This window comes from Pogoniulus pusillus, chromosome 38, assembly GCF_015220805.1.
Source record: "Pogoniulus pusillus isolate bPogPus1 chromosome 38, bPogPus1.pri, whole genome shotgun sequence".
NCBI classification, from domain to species: Eukaryota; Metazoa; Chordata; class Aves; order Piciformes; family Lybiidae; genus Pogoniulus; species Pogoniulus pusillus.
The window spans coordinates 4115081-4130491 of NC_087301.1; the positions used below are offsets into that span (position 1 = coordinate 4115081).

Below are 15411 nucleotides of genomic sequence, written 5' to 3' on the forward strand. Positions count from 1 at the left end.
CTGTCACTCTATGAAACATTATTTCCAAGTAGAAGGAAGCAAAAAGGCTCTTACCCAGGAGAGCAAGTCTTCCCCAATCTCATCAATAACAGAGGTCTCGTTCCTTTTCCGGACAGCTTTCATCTGATCATTTAATGCAACTTTAAAAAGGAAAAGAAAGAAAAGTGAATTTTATTAATACCACTCAAATTCTTCACTTATTTTTCAGCATTTACTTAATTAATTTGCCAGAATAGCTAAGAAAATGCTCAATCACCACTGCCCCTTCCAACACAGCAATAATGTAGAACACACTTCAAGCCAGCTACACAGAAACATGTAAGTGATAACTCAGTGGCAGAGCTGAAATTCTGCTTCTGAAGAGTCCTTTCTCTAAACAATTAGGAAGGGTCACCCTTCAAAACCACCTCCAGACTGGGTTTCATATTCTCTCCAACAGCAGCTGGAACGTTTTAGAACATTAGCCCATGAAGACCATTGCTCCTCTTAGCAAAGCATGGATCAGCACAAGAGAGGCTGTGTATAGAGATAACAAAAAGCCAGTAACTGAAACACTGGACACAGGCATTCTATATCCAAATCCCTCTGCAAATCAGCAATGGCAAAACTGTGTGCAACGGGAGGAACACTTCTGAAGTCTTGTATAGAACCACAGAATGGTTTAGGTTGGAAGTGACCTCAAATAGATGTTCCAACCCACCACCATAGGCAGGGACACCTCCCAGTGCAGCAGGTTGCTCAATGCCTCATCCAACCTGGCCTTGCACACCTCCAGAAGGTTGTGGAGCACAGAATCACCCAATGTGATCAGAGATCACATTCTGTGATTCTGTGCTCCACAACCTCCCTGGGCAACCTGTGCCAGTGTCTCACTACCCTCACTGGAAAGAACTTCCTAACGGCCAGTTTCAATCTCCCCTCTGCCAGTCTGAACCCATTCCTCCTTGTCCTGTCATTACAAGACCTTGTCAATAGTCCCTCCCCAGCCTTCCTGTACTCCCTTCCCTCCCTTCAGATACTGGAAGGCTACTACATGGTCTCCTCAAAGCCTGTACTTCCAGTCTCTCCCTTCAGATACTGGAAGGCTACTACATGGTCTCCTCAAAATCTTCTCTTGTGTGAGGTTTGCCTCTTGTTTCAGGAGCACCTGCTTGAATTTTTCGGTTGCTCACATCCAGAATTACAGCTGAGACTACAAAGCCAAAAGGCAGCTCAGCTGCTCCTACCATGAAGCCCAAGGATATCCTCCAGATTGGAGAAGATTTTCCTCTTGTCACTGGAGTTGAGAATGCCCTCCCTGGTGACACGCTGGTAGAAGACATTGTGCAGAACCTTCAGCGTGCGGACGTGAGCTCTCTCGGTGTAAAAGAGCTCTGCAGAGAGAGGGAAAAGCAGGATTGTACCAACATCTACTCCAAGAGGTGTGCCAAGGCAGATCCAAATGTGAAGCTAACAGAAATCAGAAGCATGAATTAACAACAGTCTCTTCCCCAACACTTCCTTTGCTGGCCCATACACCAGCTCACTCCAGAATGAAGCTATGCTCTGCTCTAATTCCATGGATGAGAGAACAGAGCAGCCAATTGATTCGTGACTCACAACTGACCCCAAACACACAGGGAGCTCTCAGCAGCTCATGTAGCCAGACACTGTTCTGCAGGATTGCAAAAACAGGAAAATTGAGCTGAAGCTTGGATAGATGAAGCTTGGTAGCAGCTTTCCATTCACATTATCTGCTTTCCAATGGTCCTGTCAGGGCTTCTTGCATTCTTTTACAGAACACCATAGTGCAAATTTGCCTTCCAGTGTCCAAACACTACATGGTGTTTATTTCTTTTCTAAGGACTGGCTCAGTCTCATCTCAGGATACTTTTCAGTTACAGACATGAACTCTGTAAACCAGAAGCAAGGGATGACCACTACCTGGAGCAGAGCAGTGAAGGAAGACCTACTTTTAAATATTCAGAACTTCAGAGGACAGGTTTCAACTTTGTACCTGGGAAAGCTAAGATAAAAACCTCCATCTCACCATTAATGACTTCCTGGCGCTTGATTTCATAGGGTTTGAGCCCCATCAAGACTTCTCTGCTCACAAGTTGCTGCCAGTTGGGAGGGTCCATGTCCATGTCAAAATCACAGAGCTCATCTTCACTTTGCACATCTGCGAACCCAACGCTGTCCATCCTAACAGGGAAAAACAGGTCAGATACTTCCCCCTCCTTGAGGCATGGATGTAAAGATGGAGGAAGAGAAAATCTGAGTTGTAAAGCATCAGAAATCATCTCCAGAGCAGCTGGAGGCTGCTACAGGTCTTAACCTCTAGGCATCTTTTCTCATTTTGTCTTTAACAGATGAAGTAAGAGCGAATCTCTTCCATACCTTCCATACCACTCCTTTTAACGACACAGACACATTAATTTGCTTAAAGTAAAACTGGTGAAAGGGCAGCTTACAATTTCTTTCCTCCCTCCACCTGCAGATCCAGAGCTAACAGCACTACACAACTCTCCTGGCTCAGAACAAAGAGCAGTGCAGCATTCATTCTGTTTCAGATCTATCAAAGTCTCACCAAAAAGCAGTGAGGTTCAAACAGGCAGAAGTCTACTCACTTGCGAAAAGGCTTTGGTGTTCCCATGTCAACCATTCTGCAGAGAAGGAAAGAAATGATTAGGGAAGCTTATGCAAGAATTTCCTCAGACATTCAGCACAACTTCAGAGGCAAGGCCTCCTAACTGGTAGATGTGGTCAATCTGCCAGCCTAACCTTTCCTGACACATGGTTTTCCAGTCCTGCCAGCGCAGGCACCAGCACTTCCTGCTTCTACCCACAGCATTAAACACCAAGGACAGCACTCTTACGGACTAAGCTTCAACAGCCAACGTCACATCAACTTCCTGTCCAGCCTCAAGCAAGCAGGCCACCATAGTTACCTCTCTGATTCTCCCTCCTCCTCCTGCAAGTTCTCCAAGGGAGATGGGAATTCAAAGGTGTTATTAGGTGTGCGGGGTGTGCCGTCCATAGAGTCACTTGCGGGTGGAGCTTCTCCAGTCTGCTTCAAACCTGAACAGAGAACAAGTCCAAAAAGTCAAGAACAGTCCCAGATTAGACTACATGAAAGAACTTCATAACCTCTTTACAGCCTCTTGACTCACAGCCTCACTTCAGCTTAAAGCTGGAGGAAATTAACTCCTCAGCTGGTAAGAAAACTCTCAGTGACAAACATCTCCAGCTGACACTGACTTGGTGCTTACAAAAGCAGGCACCTGAGATCATTTTTAATCCCTCAGAGATGATCCAATGCCATGGTGATAGAATCCACCTAACAACAATTTCTGGCCATGATAAGATTTCCTGATTTGAACCATAAAAGATGACTAAGGTGGGGAAGATGTCTCATGACATAAACACATTTCCCAATTTGGCAGGTGTGTTGCATCAGAACTGTGCTTTGCATATCCCCTTCACAACAGAATCTTTAACCATTCTTCTTTGCTAGCATTATCTTACCTGCTTCACTGTCCTTGCTTCCCTCTGGAGAAGAAAAGGGACCCACTGCCAAAGGAGACATTGGGTTGGCTGGTGGGTATGGTGCATCTGTTCCATCACTGGAGGAGCCACTCTGGCGCATTTTGCCCGGCTCTGGTGGCTCTGGGCTAACAGAAGCTGCTGTGGTTAAGTGCTTTGGGTGGCGAGGCTTCTGCATCTCCATGGCCCTGCCAACTGAACACATACACAGCTGTTACCTTGCTGAAAGAGCTTCTACCTGTTCTCAGGGATGGATACAGGAAGCATTTGGGGATGAAATAAATATTGTGTGTCTCTAAAAACGTGTCTTAAACCCAAAAAGGTCACTGAGTCTTCTCAGCCAAAAACTTCATCTGGCTTTCAGCCTAACAGTTAAGGAACACAGATTTCCTTGTCTGACATACTTGCACTGCTATCATGTCGACTTGGTCTCCTTGGTGGGCCCAGAATATTAGGAAAGCCTCTCCTCTTTCCTTTTTCCTCTCCTTCTTTCTCCTTCTTGATGCTTTGCTGCAGTTAATACACAAGAAAGAAAAGCAAAGCAAGAGATCACTCATTTCTTCAAATTCAGTTTCTGAGATACTGACTTACTCTTGAGAACTGCAGGAGTTTGGTACATGAGAATTTGGTTTCTAATAAGTTATGGAGAGTTCAACATCCTGCAGCATCAAGGGCAAAGACAAGCTATGGACAGACAGAAGTGGTGTGTAATGGAGACACATAAATTCACAGGGTGGTTTGGATTGGAAGAGACCTTGAATATCATCCAGTTCCAACCCCACTGCCACAGGCAGAGGCACCTTCCACTAGCCCAGGTTGCTCAAGGCTTCATCCAACCTGGCCTTGAACATCTCCCCAGGGATGGGGCATTCACAATCTCCCTGGGCAACCTGCTCCAGTGCAGTGCTTCATGTTAGAAGCAAAACCCCCCCACACCCTGTTTTTAACTTAGCAGGAGCTGGACACCACTCTCCACCCTAGAGTAGGAGATCTATTTACAGTGACTGGTAGAACTTCCTTTCTCTACAGCCCCACATCTCATGACTTCAAACTTCCACAAGCATACAGACTCATCTGGGAGACAGAGATACAACTTATTGTACTACTTCAAAAAGCTTGTGAATGCTTAACCAAACCTTTATTTTTCCCACTGTCAGTGCTGAACTGCTCCTAATAGCCTTAAGATTTCAAAGGAAGTTGGAATGCTGATAAAAATAAATAGCTGGTGTGACCAGATACACCCCCACAGTGTGGGAGACAATTGAAGACACCCACAGAGATGAAGTTTTGGTGGAAAAAAAAAACATTATGTAACTAGGAAAGTGTGGGTGGCAGGAAGAGCAACTGCATCATGAAACAGGAGTTTTGGGGCAAGGTTCTCAAGAAGAAAACTGAAGCGCACAGCCTTAATGAGACCCTTCAGTGAGTCAAGGTCTTAATATATAAACCAAGGAGTGAGAAGTGGTTTTAATGAGGCTGGTATTGGGAAAATCAAGCTGCTAGAATTCAGGGACACAAATAAAAGAAGAAAGAAGGCAACTCAGTTCCAATTCATCTGTTAGAAATCTCACGTAGAGCCCAATTTCAACTTTAGGTTTTCTGTCCAGCTCAGTAATCCCAGACCCTCTAGATGCGCAGCAGTGTGCCCCCGTGTCCAGGAAGGCAAATGGTCTCCTGGAGTGCATTAACAAGAGTGTGACTAGTGGGTGAAGAGAGGTTCTTCTTCCCCTCTACTCTGTCTGGATGAGGTCACATCTAGAGAATTAGGTCCAGCTCTGGGCTCCCCCAGGTCATAGAAGTGTTGGGTAGAAGAAGGTTGGACTTGACGATCTTATAGGTCTTTTCCAACTTTAATAATTCTATGATTCTATTCTATGATGCAGCAATAAAGACTAAAATCTGATTCTAATGTGTAGATTCTAAATTCTAATAAAGTAGCCATGCTGGGCAGCTTTGGAGAAACAGACTCTGGCCACATCAGCATTACCTTGATCTTTGGCAAGAAACCAATCCGGCCACGCTTCTGCTCCAGGTTCCGAGGCTCCTTCACTTTGACTCCCAGGTGCTTCATGTAAGTAAGGATCACATATTGCATTGTGGAACTGCCAAGGACAGAAAGGCACAAAAAAAAACCAACCCAACATTAAAAGATGGAGGATAAGAAGAAATGCAGTGGGGAAAAAAAGACAAATCCAACATTCTTTTGGCAAAAATTAAGAAGAGTAGGAAAGACTGAACAAAAGATTAAAGAGTATACAAAAGATACAGAAAGACTACATAGGAAAGATGTAAAGAATATGTAAAGGAAAGGAAGAAGAGAAAGCTTTGAGGAGACCTTGGAGTGGCCTTCCAGTATCTGAAGGGGACCTACAGGAGGGCTGGGGAGGGACTATTGACAAGGCTTTGTGATGACAGGACAAGGGGTGATGGGTTTGAACTGGCAGAGGGGAGATTTAAACTGGATGTTAGGAAAGGGTTCTCTCCAGTGAGGGTGGTGAGACACTGGCACAGGCTGCCCAGGGAGGTTGTGGAGCACAGAATCACCCAATGTGATCAAAGACCAAAGCTAGACTTGGCTGCTCAAGGCCTCACTGAACCTGGTCTTGAACATCCCCAGGGAGTGTTGCCCACCTCCCTGGACACCCTATTCCAGAGTCTCACCACCTTTGTACTGAAGAACTTCTTCCTAAGATGCAGTCTAACCCTGCTCTCCCTCAGCTTCAAACCACTCCTTTGTGTCCTGTCTTTAAACATCCTCTGCAGCCTTCCTGGAGGATCCCTTCAGGTACTGGCAGGTAGCTCTAAGGTCCCACTGGAGCCTTCTCTTTTCTAGGCTGAACACCCCCAGCTCCCTCTGCCTATCCTCACAGCAGAGCTGCTCCAGCCCTTGGATCATCTTTGTGGCCTCTGGACTTGCTCCAAGAGCTCTGTGTCCTTCTTCTGCTGGGGACAGCACAACTAGACACAGTACTTGAGGTGAGGTCTCACAAGGGGAAGAATCAGCTTTACTCTGCTCTTGTAAGACCCCACCTTGAGTACTATTAAATACTTCAGTCACATAAAAATGCTAAGTTATGGTAAAGTAAAAGGTTCAGTTGCTGTAAAGAGTAGAAAGCTGTCCAGATGGTTGCATAAATAGAAACTGAACAGGGCAAGGCACAGAGAGAAAACAAAAATCAGAGCAGGTTAAAAGAGCTACAGAACAGAACCAAAAGAAAGATGAACTCAAAGCGACAGCAACTTTTGTAGGTCTGAAACAAATGCATGAGCAAGGCTTGAGAGCAAGAGGTTAATGCTCTGCTCTGAACTAAAATGAATGATGCCAGGGGGGTTTAGGAAATGAGAGCTAGAGCCAGCAGAGGGCTGTCATGTTCTGCTCAGCACAGAGCCAGCAGTAAGCTTCTGAGCAGAGTAAGCCCACAGAAATTCCATTACCTCCTGTCTTCTTCCAAAGGCTGAGATGTCATCCTAAAAAGAAAGCATACAAAAACAAAACTCAACCCCCAATTAACATACAATGACATCCACCCTAAGCATTAGCAGCCCTTTAGCAGTAAAGTCTCAGGAGAGAAATAAAAGAGTAAACAAACTGAAGTTTTAGCCTGGAAAAGTGGATTCAGCTCATAGTAAAGGAAGAAATAGGTTCTCAACCTGTAGGTTTCTACAACCCATAGAAAGGACTCTGCTCTAATAAAGTGCAAGCTGTGGAAGCACCACCTCTGCTCTTCAAACAGCAGCCTCCTTGAAAAGCTATCATGGACTTTACCTAACTATCAGCTTACGTCTGGCTAGCATTGCTCAAACACACACTGACAGCAAAGAGGGCAGGCAATGCAAACACCCATTGCAAATTGCTTCTAGTTCCTAATTTCTTGCTCTGCTGTTGTCAGGTTCGGGGTAGATTCTTTCCCCACCCTCTCTCTCCCAATTATACTCACAAGACTTCCTCAATTTTAGCAATGATCTGTTCTGCACATGCTCTTTCCTTCTCCACTGCATTCCTGTCACGGACACGCTCTGCATCCAGCCTGCTCAGCTCTCCTTCTGCCAGGGTCAATCCCATGCTCCGTTTCTGCCTGGAAAAGGGGGAGAGGGAAGCATTACTTGAAACAGAACATTGACAGCTCTGGGAAAAAGGACATAGGAGTCCTGGTGGACAACAGGATGCTCAGGAACCAGCAATGTGCCCTTGTGGAGAAGGCGGCCAATGGCATCCTGAGGCGGATTAGAAGGGCTGTGGTTAGGGCGAGAGAGGTTCTCCTCCTTCTCTGCTCTGCCCTCCTGAGGCCACATCTGGAATAACATGTCCAGTTCTGAGCCTCTCAGGTCAAGCAGGACCACAGAAAACTGCTTGAGAGAGTCCAGTGCAGAGCCACAAAGATGCTGAGGGTAGTGGAAGATCTACCTGGGAGGCCAGGCTGAGGGAGCTGGGGCTGTCCTCATTCCTGGTGATAAAGATGTGCAGGGCAGTGTGGGGAGGATTGAGCCAGGCTCTGCTCAGTTATGTCCAGTGACAGGACAGGGGCAATGGGTGCAAGCTAGCGCAAAGGAGATTCCATGGCAACAGAAGGGAAAACATTTCCTGCTGTGAATGCGATGGAGCCCTGAAATAGGCTGCCCAGAGGTGGTTGTGGAGTCTTCTTCTCTGGAGACATTCAAAACCTCTCTGGATGTGTTCTCTGTGTGACCTGCTCTATGTGGCAGGGGAGTTGGACTGGACAATCTTCCAAGGTCCCTTCCAACCTCTATCATTCAGTGATTCTGTGTGAAAAGAAACCTCCTCACAGCTTCCATTATTGGCTTGAAAATTGAGAAGTCACAACATTTGCCCTCCCTGTAATGCACAGCTAAGAGAGGCTTGGGAGGGACAAAGCTGTGTGGTATTTATCAAGAGAGGCAGCCACTGTGAGGGTCAAGAAAAACAAGTTACTCTTTTTTCAGCATCCCAGGTTGGATATTTGAAGATCATCCTTGAACTGAGAGAGTCTTGGGTCTGAAGAAGTCCCTTAGTGAACACTTGTCTTGGTTTATAATCACAGTATCATCAGGGTTGGAAGAGACCTCACAGATCATCAAGTCCAACCCTAATGTCTCACTTTGGCACAGAGCTCTTGTGACTTCACATCAAAGGGCATATTAATGATGAAATTCTACTGTATGCCCATGACAGCTCTCTAAAGTGGATTATCCTATGCCCAAAGGGGAAAGGAAAGGAAAAAAAAGAAGGAAATAAAGGAGATCTAAGCTGATTATAAGCACAATTAGTAAGAAGGATTTATATGACATCACCATATTCTGAAATTGCCTTCAGTAGCTTCAAGGAATGAAGAACTGAAGCTCTAAAAATAATCTTGCAATTGATTACTTGCAACAGTGTCAAAAAACATTCAAGGAATGGTCACAGGGTGACCCTGGAGGCCCTCTCCAGTGGTATCTTCCTGTTCAGTCAAAGGTAGATTACTTTGCCTCTCAAGTTTGAACTTCCTCAGTATTGGACATTGGTTGAGAGCAGCAACGGACTAAATGAAAGCTACACAGGTCCTGTTGTTACCTGAAATCTTCCAGATTCCTCTGAACTTCTGGGCAGACTTTATCCTGCATGGTCTGTATGAACTGCCGGTGAAGCTCTTCAGGAAGGAGTTCTGGTCTTCTTCTGTCTGTAAGTCAGAAGGCAAAAGCTCATACATTAGTCAAGGCTAAGCTGGATGAGGCCTTGAGCAGCTGAGTTTAGTAGAGAGGAATCTGTGCCTGTGGCAGGGAGGTTGAAGTAGATCTCTGAGGTCCCTTCCAACCTAAAGCACTGTAAGATTCTATGAGACACATCAGAGCATGCATTATGTCCTCCTCAAGAGACCTAGCAAGATTACTTTGTCTCTCCCTGTAGCACATGACAGTTTGTGTCTGCATTAACTCCAAGTGCATTCCCAATTTGCTTGGACTGCCTCAGAAAGCAGACACTGCAAACAGACACCCAAGGCAAAAGCATCCTACCTAGTTCTAAGGAGATTTCTTCTGGAACTGGAACTTTAAGATTCTGCAAAAGAAAAGAAAAGAAAAGCTGAAGAAATCCACACCAAACACCTCAGCAATAAAACAGAGTCCAGAGCATACAGGAAAATCCCTTCCCAAGCCATAATGACACAAGCTGAACACACCTGAGGTGACTCTCATCCTGAATACTTATTACACAAGGTTTACTTAAACTAAACCTGTGCTATCAGCTTGTCCTACATCATCTGACAGTTGAATTCATGTCAGTGAGGAAGTCTCCCAGGCATTCAAACACCACATTTCCCAATACACCAAGAGAGCAGCAATTATTAACTAAAAGGCAATGTGGACCAGCTAAGCATTGCTTAGGGATCACAAAATTATTCCTCCTATCAGATCAATGGATCACAAAATTATTCCTCCTATCAGATCAAGCACTCTCCATAATTTCCTGAGTTCCCAGGCACCCCAGACTATACAACATTCAATCTGCCATATTCCCTGGGAACTTTTTACTTTAGAGTAGGGCTTTTTCCACCCCCCCAACATTAGGAGAGTGGAGAAAGTCCTTTTGCTAGATACACTTGAAAATCTGACAAGAGGCTGGAACCTACTGCAGCTCGGTCCAAGAAGAACTGGTGGAACTCAAGGAAGACACGTCGAGTCTCTTTGGAGTTGGTTTGCTTGTACAAGTCTGTGTAAAGGTAGCACAACTGTGGGGGTAAGGGAAGGGAAGAAATTAAGTGATGCCACAAGAACTCTTCTAACACCCTAACTCCAAGTTGTCTTTCAAATATTTCAAGGAATTCAGCACTGCTGAGTTGAAAATGTTGTCAGCTACCTTGGGCCACCGAACTGCTCAGCAAGGCTGCCCAGGTGAAAAGAAGCAAAGGAGGTTGGGGAGAGGGGAGGAAGAGAGAGATCAGAGCTTCCCCATAGACCACTAATGCCCTCAAGGTGGAACTAAATGCTTTCAAGAGCTAAGTACTTGTTTGGCAACAGCTAAATGTAAGGGAGGCAGTTCCCTTTGTGCTTCTTTTCTGCTGCCTGCACAGGATGTGCATTTCTCTCCTTGCCAATCCAGCCACGGCACTGCCAGTTACACGTGAACAGGGAGATCCTGATACACTCTGGTTAAGACCACAAATTTGGGCCAGGGAAACAACCCCAGTACATCTTACCAATGCTGCAGGGTCAAACTGGGACACCACATGATGCAGAAGAACAGCCAGGTGAGCTGGCCGAGACTTGAGGAGCTCAATGTTTTGGAAACAGCTGCACTGTCCATTAATCTGTAGAGATGTAGGGAAACCATTTCAGTTATTCAAAGTTACTGTGAGAGGTAAAAAACAAATAAGAAGCTTTGTTCCAACAGCTTAGCTCCTCATTGCTTTAACTAAAACAAAAACTTACAGATTCCAGAACCTTTGCAATGCCATTTTAACATCTCAGGAAGAGCTTAATGCTGCTTTAAAATATTTTCCTCAACACGATGTAATGAATCACAATTCACAGAAAAGGACAGCTAAAACAACTCAGAATGAAGACATTAAAAGCCATGGCAGCAATATTGCTGTGACAGTAATGCAGAACATGGCCTGGAGGTGTTCCAGACCAGGTTGGATTAGCCCTTGAGCAAGCTGGGCTGGTGGGAGGTTGGAACTAGATGATCTTTAAATTGGAACTAGATGAACTTTAAGGTCCTGCCCAACCCAAAGCATTCTATGAATCTATGAACTTAATAGAAACTAAATAAGCAAAGGAAAATTGAAGATGTCAAAAGAATTTCTAGAAAGGTTTGAATTAAGAGAAGAAAGAGTAACAGAAAGAACCAAAGATGACAAATTGCCACCAACAGGGATCACATCCTCTAATTCTTCATTCACCACCCAGGAACTTAATAAAAACAAGTGATAGAGCACTTGTGGGTTAGGCACAGAGGAACAGAATTTTGGTTGACAAAGATGTGGCTGAGGCTAAAACAGTCCCACCTGCTCATGTTCAGTGTCAAAGTCATCATCCTCTGCTCCAATGATCTGAGGCCCCACTCGGGATAAAGGACTTCCAACACTGGTCTGGCAATCCTGAGGTGAGTTGGAAGGGAAGGAAAAGGAAGAAAAAAATGCACAGTGCTGTTACTGTCTCAGCACAGCAAACCTTCATCAAGCCAGAGCTGTTACTTTATGTTTTGTTCTAAGTGTCTTTACTCAGCTTTGTTCAAGTTTGCAGCTGTGAACTGCAAACTGCAGTGGAACTGCAGTGGTGCCCAAGCTGCAGCTGTCAACTGCAAACTGCAGCTGTCAACTGCAAACTGCAGTGGAACTGCAGTGGTGCCCAAGCTGCAGCTGTGAACTGCAAACTGCAGTGGAACTGCAGCAGTGTCCAAGCTGCAGCTGTGAACTGCAAATTGCAGTGGAACTGCAGCAGTGTCCAAGCTGCAGCTGTCAACTGCAAACTGCAGCTGAACTGCAGTGGTGTCCAAGCTGCATTCCTGACAAATGGTTCCTCCAAGCTGCAAGCATTCAGAACCATTCAATCAGCTGACTCAAAACCAGCCACATCACCCAGATAAGAGCACAGTGAGCATGTGGCACGTTTTCATCATTAGGATGACAAATGCCATCTTAGTACAGAAGGAGAAATATGACTTTGAAAAGCTGAGCAGATGAGGAGGAAAACACTTTAGAAGTCATCCTAAGGATGACAATAACACACTCAGACAGGTCTGCACTTTCTGCCGTGCTTCATTTTGACCTAATCTTGAAGCCATCCCTCGTGACAAAATACCCTAAAGGCTGTTTCCTTTCCTGCTGGCCTGAAGGAGTAAAATATCTACAACTGCTCTACCTAGTTTATGTCCAGCTGTTTTACTGCTGATTATGTATTTCTTGCTTCTAAATGAGCCTGCTCTTAAGCTCCATAAACATTTACTCAGCTAATTAACTTTCCCTACACCATTTTAATTGCATTTTATTTTCCAAAGCAAAGTTTGTGCATGCTCCATCTACAAAGTGAAGGAAATCAGCAAGATTTTAATGGCTGCATTACAGGAGATGCTGCTGTAAGACTATGTTTTGTACTCACAGTATCTTGAACCTCAGCCTTTTCTGGGCTCTCATCTGGATAAATCTGCTCCTTCAAGCCACTGCGAGGACTCTGGGAAAGAAGGAAGTTTGGTTCTGGTAAGCACCAGCAAAAGCAGGAAAATGAGAACTGCACAGGGAATTTGCCAACCACAATAGCCAAAACTTCTTCTTTCTCACAGAGTGAACTGTTAAATAGCTGAGGGGTGAACAACCAAACTCAAATGTATGATATGCACAGTTTCCAACCAAAAAAACCCACCCCAACCAACCAAATTCAGAAGGAGTTTTGGTTGAAAAAAAAACAACCAGTTAGAGAGAATAGCAGAGGTCAGTAACTTCCCTCCACCTGCTGGGGAGCCTCTTTCTCATGTGGTCCAGCTCACACAACTTTCTTTGCAAGAGCAAAGTGCTGCTGGTTCATCTTCAGTGCATCCACAGCAACACTCAGGTCTTTTCAGCTAGGCTGCTAACTCAGCCTGTTGATTTCCAGCCTACAGGAAGGCTGCAGAGGGACTTTTCATAAGGCTGTCTAGCAACAGGACATGGGGGGATGCTTTGAAGCTGAGGCAGAGCAGGGTGAGGCTGGAGGTTAAGAAGACATTCTTCAGTAGAGGGTAGGGCTATGCAATAGGTTGCCCTGCGTGACTGTGGATTTCCCCTCCCTGGAGCTGTTCTAGGTCAGGTTGGATGAGGCCTTGAGCAGCCAAGTCTAGTTGAGAGATGTACTTGCCCATGGCAGGGAAGTTGGAGCAGATGATCTCTCAGGTCCCTTCCCTAGCTGAGAGGTGTCCCTGCCCATGGCAGAGAAGTTGGAGCAGATGATCTCTCAGGTCTCCTCCAAACAAAGCCATTCTAGGATTCTATTAGGGAGTGAGCTGTGAATTTTGTTCTGCAGTTTTATACAAGCATGAGTGGTATTTAGTCAGATGTAGAGATGGAAGGTTTCAAAATAGCCATGCATGCTCACATGCTGGAGGTGTATCTGACCACCTTCCTTTCACTTCCACCTCCTAGTAAAAATTTAGCTCCCACATGCTTAACTTTGAAAAAAACTTAGGCCAAAACCCAAGTAGAGAGTCTCAGTTCCTCTGCACTAATCAGATAATAACTAACGCTCAGGTGCCTTGAGACTCCAATAGGGAGATCCTATGAGCCCACAGATTGGTAACTAATGAGTGAACAGACTAAGAGCTTTACTGTTGGCAATAATTGAAGCTGAGTTGGTAGAAGTGAGGCTCTTCCCCACTTACATGGATGGCAGCTTGCCCACTGGCTGGATCTGAGTCACAGCTGCCACAATCAGAACATTACCACACTCTTAAAAGATGCTCTAATTGGCATCTCCAAGTTCTGAAGATGATGTTGGCATCCATCTTTCTTTGTCTGGTTATAGGAATTGTGCCAGGAAAATCTAAATCTGGATAAAAAAATATCCCAAACCCTTCATTATTTCTTTCCCAGTCCCTAATGGAAACACAATGAAGTATGCTTCTGCAGGGAATTATCTTTGATGTGCACTGAAAAGCCTGCTCCAGCAGTACACAGAGCTACTGAGGCTTAATGGCAACAGAAACAAACAATCTACATGAGCAGACCAAATGCAAAAGGTTATCTAAGCAAAGCTGTGGAGCTCACATCAGCAATGTCACTGCTTGGTCTGGAAGGGCTGTCACCACTGTAATCCAGTTTGCTCACACAGTCTCCACTCTCTGCCTCCACCTCGCTGATCTGCAGCGATTCCGTAACAGATCTGGAGGACAAGACTCCATCCTAAAAAGAGAAAGGGAGTTGGGAGGTATTGGGAGACATCCCTGGACATTAGCTGCTTCCATATCCAGGTAGTTCAGATTGCTCATACAACATCTTTATACAAGGGCCTGTAGTGATAGAATGAGAGGGAACGGATTGAAGCTGGAGGAGGGCAGATTTAGATTGGAGATTACAACAACATTCTTGGCAGTGAGACACTGAAACAGGCTGCCTAGGGAGACTGTGGATGTCTCCTCCTTGGAGATGTTCAAAGCCAGGCTGGATGAGGCCTTGAACAACTTGGTCTAGTGGGAGGTGTCCCTCGCCATGGCAGGGGGATTGGATTTACATGACCTTTAAGGTTCCATTCAACCCAAACCAGTCTATGAATCTAAGCACTAAAAATCCACTGTCAACTCTACCCTGCACAGTTGACCCTGCTCCGTATTTCCTGCCTGGCAAGCTCTGCAAGTCTAATTGCAAGTCTCAGCTCTAGGGGGAGCAATTCGCTTGTACAAGCAGGGAGGAGCAGGGCAGGGAACTCCTACTTGCCCAGAACACCATCATCTCCCAGGAATTTTAACCCGGAACCCAGCACAGAGCAGCCTGACACATTCTGTTACCTGAGCAGAGCCTGTGGCTTTGGACAGCTGCTCCTGCAGCTGAGGAATGTGTTTCTTTGTTTCCTGTATCTCCTTGAGCAGCCTTGTGGTATGTGAGCGGCTGTACTCTTCCTGCAGAGACTGAGAAAAGAAGTGCAGGAGCTTTCAACTCGGTTATCTCCTTGATATCAAAGCTGAAAACTACAACCTACTACTAATCTGCATTCCTTTTGGGCTCGAGGATCTTCAGAGGTCCCCTCCAATCCCTACCATTCTGTGGTTCTGTGACTAGATCTCTGGTGTTAGGTTGGTATATAGCAAAGCTAAGCTGAAAGACAAGCTCTGCAAAGGCATGCTGGTGAATGGCTGAGAGCAACCCTGAGGAAAAGGACCTGGGGGTCCTGGTTGATGGAAAGCTCAAAATGAGCTGGCAGTGTGTGTCTGCAGCCCAGACAGCA

At 45.4% G+C, this 15411-nt stretch overlaps 1 protein-coding gene across 3 annotated transcripts in view; it reads right to left on the minus strand.

Annotated features, from left to right (window-relative positions):
- ARHGEF12 (Rho guanine nucleotide exchange factor 12) overlaps positions 1–15411 on the minus strand; it is an 84687-nt gene that overhangs the window by 17093 nt on the left and 52183 nt on the right. For all 3 annotated transcript variants that reach the window (XM_064173373.1, XM_064173372.1, XM_064173371.1), the window contains 18 exons: positions 14975–15094; positions 14238–14372; positions 12601–12672; positions 11508–11600; positions 10698–10808; positions 10131–10229; positions 9517–9559; positions 9077–9182; positions 7464–7601; positions 6961–6993; positions 5513–5627; positions 3930–4035; positions 3508–3720; positions 2931–3060; positions 2610–2645; positions 2030–2184; positions 1227–1373; positions 55–140 (listed from right to left, as the gene is read on the minus strand). In XM_064173373.1, coding sequence (XP_064029443.1) covers positions 55–140; positions 1227–1373; positions 2030–2184; positions 2610–2645; positions 2931–3060; positions 3508–3720; positions 3930–4035; positions 5513–5627; positions 6961–6993; positions 7464–7601; positions 9077–9182; positions 9517–9559; positions 10131–10229; positions 10698–10808; positions 11508–11600; positions 12601–12672; positions 14238–14372; positions 14975–15094 — 1938 coding nt within the window. The remainder of the gene's footprint in view (positions 1–54; positions 141–1226; positions 1374–2029; positions 2185–2609; positions 2646–2930; positions 3061–3507; positions 3721–3929; positions 4036–5512; positions 5628–6960; positions 6994–7463; positions 7602–9076; positions 9183–9516; positions 9560–10130; positions 10230–10697; positions 10809–11507; positions 11601–12600; positions 12673–14237; positions 14373–14974; positions 15095–15411) is intronic.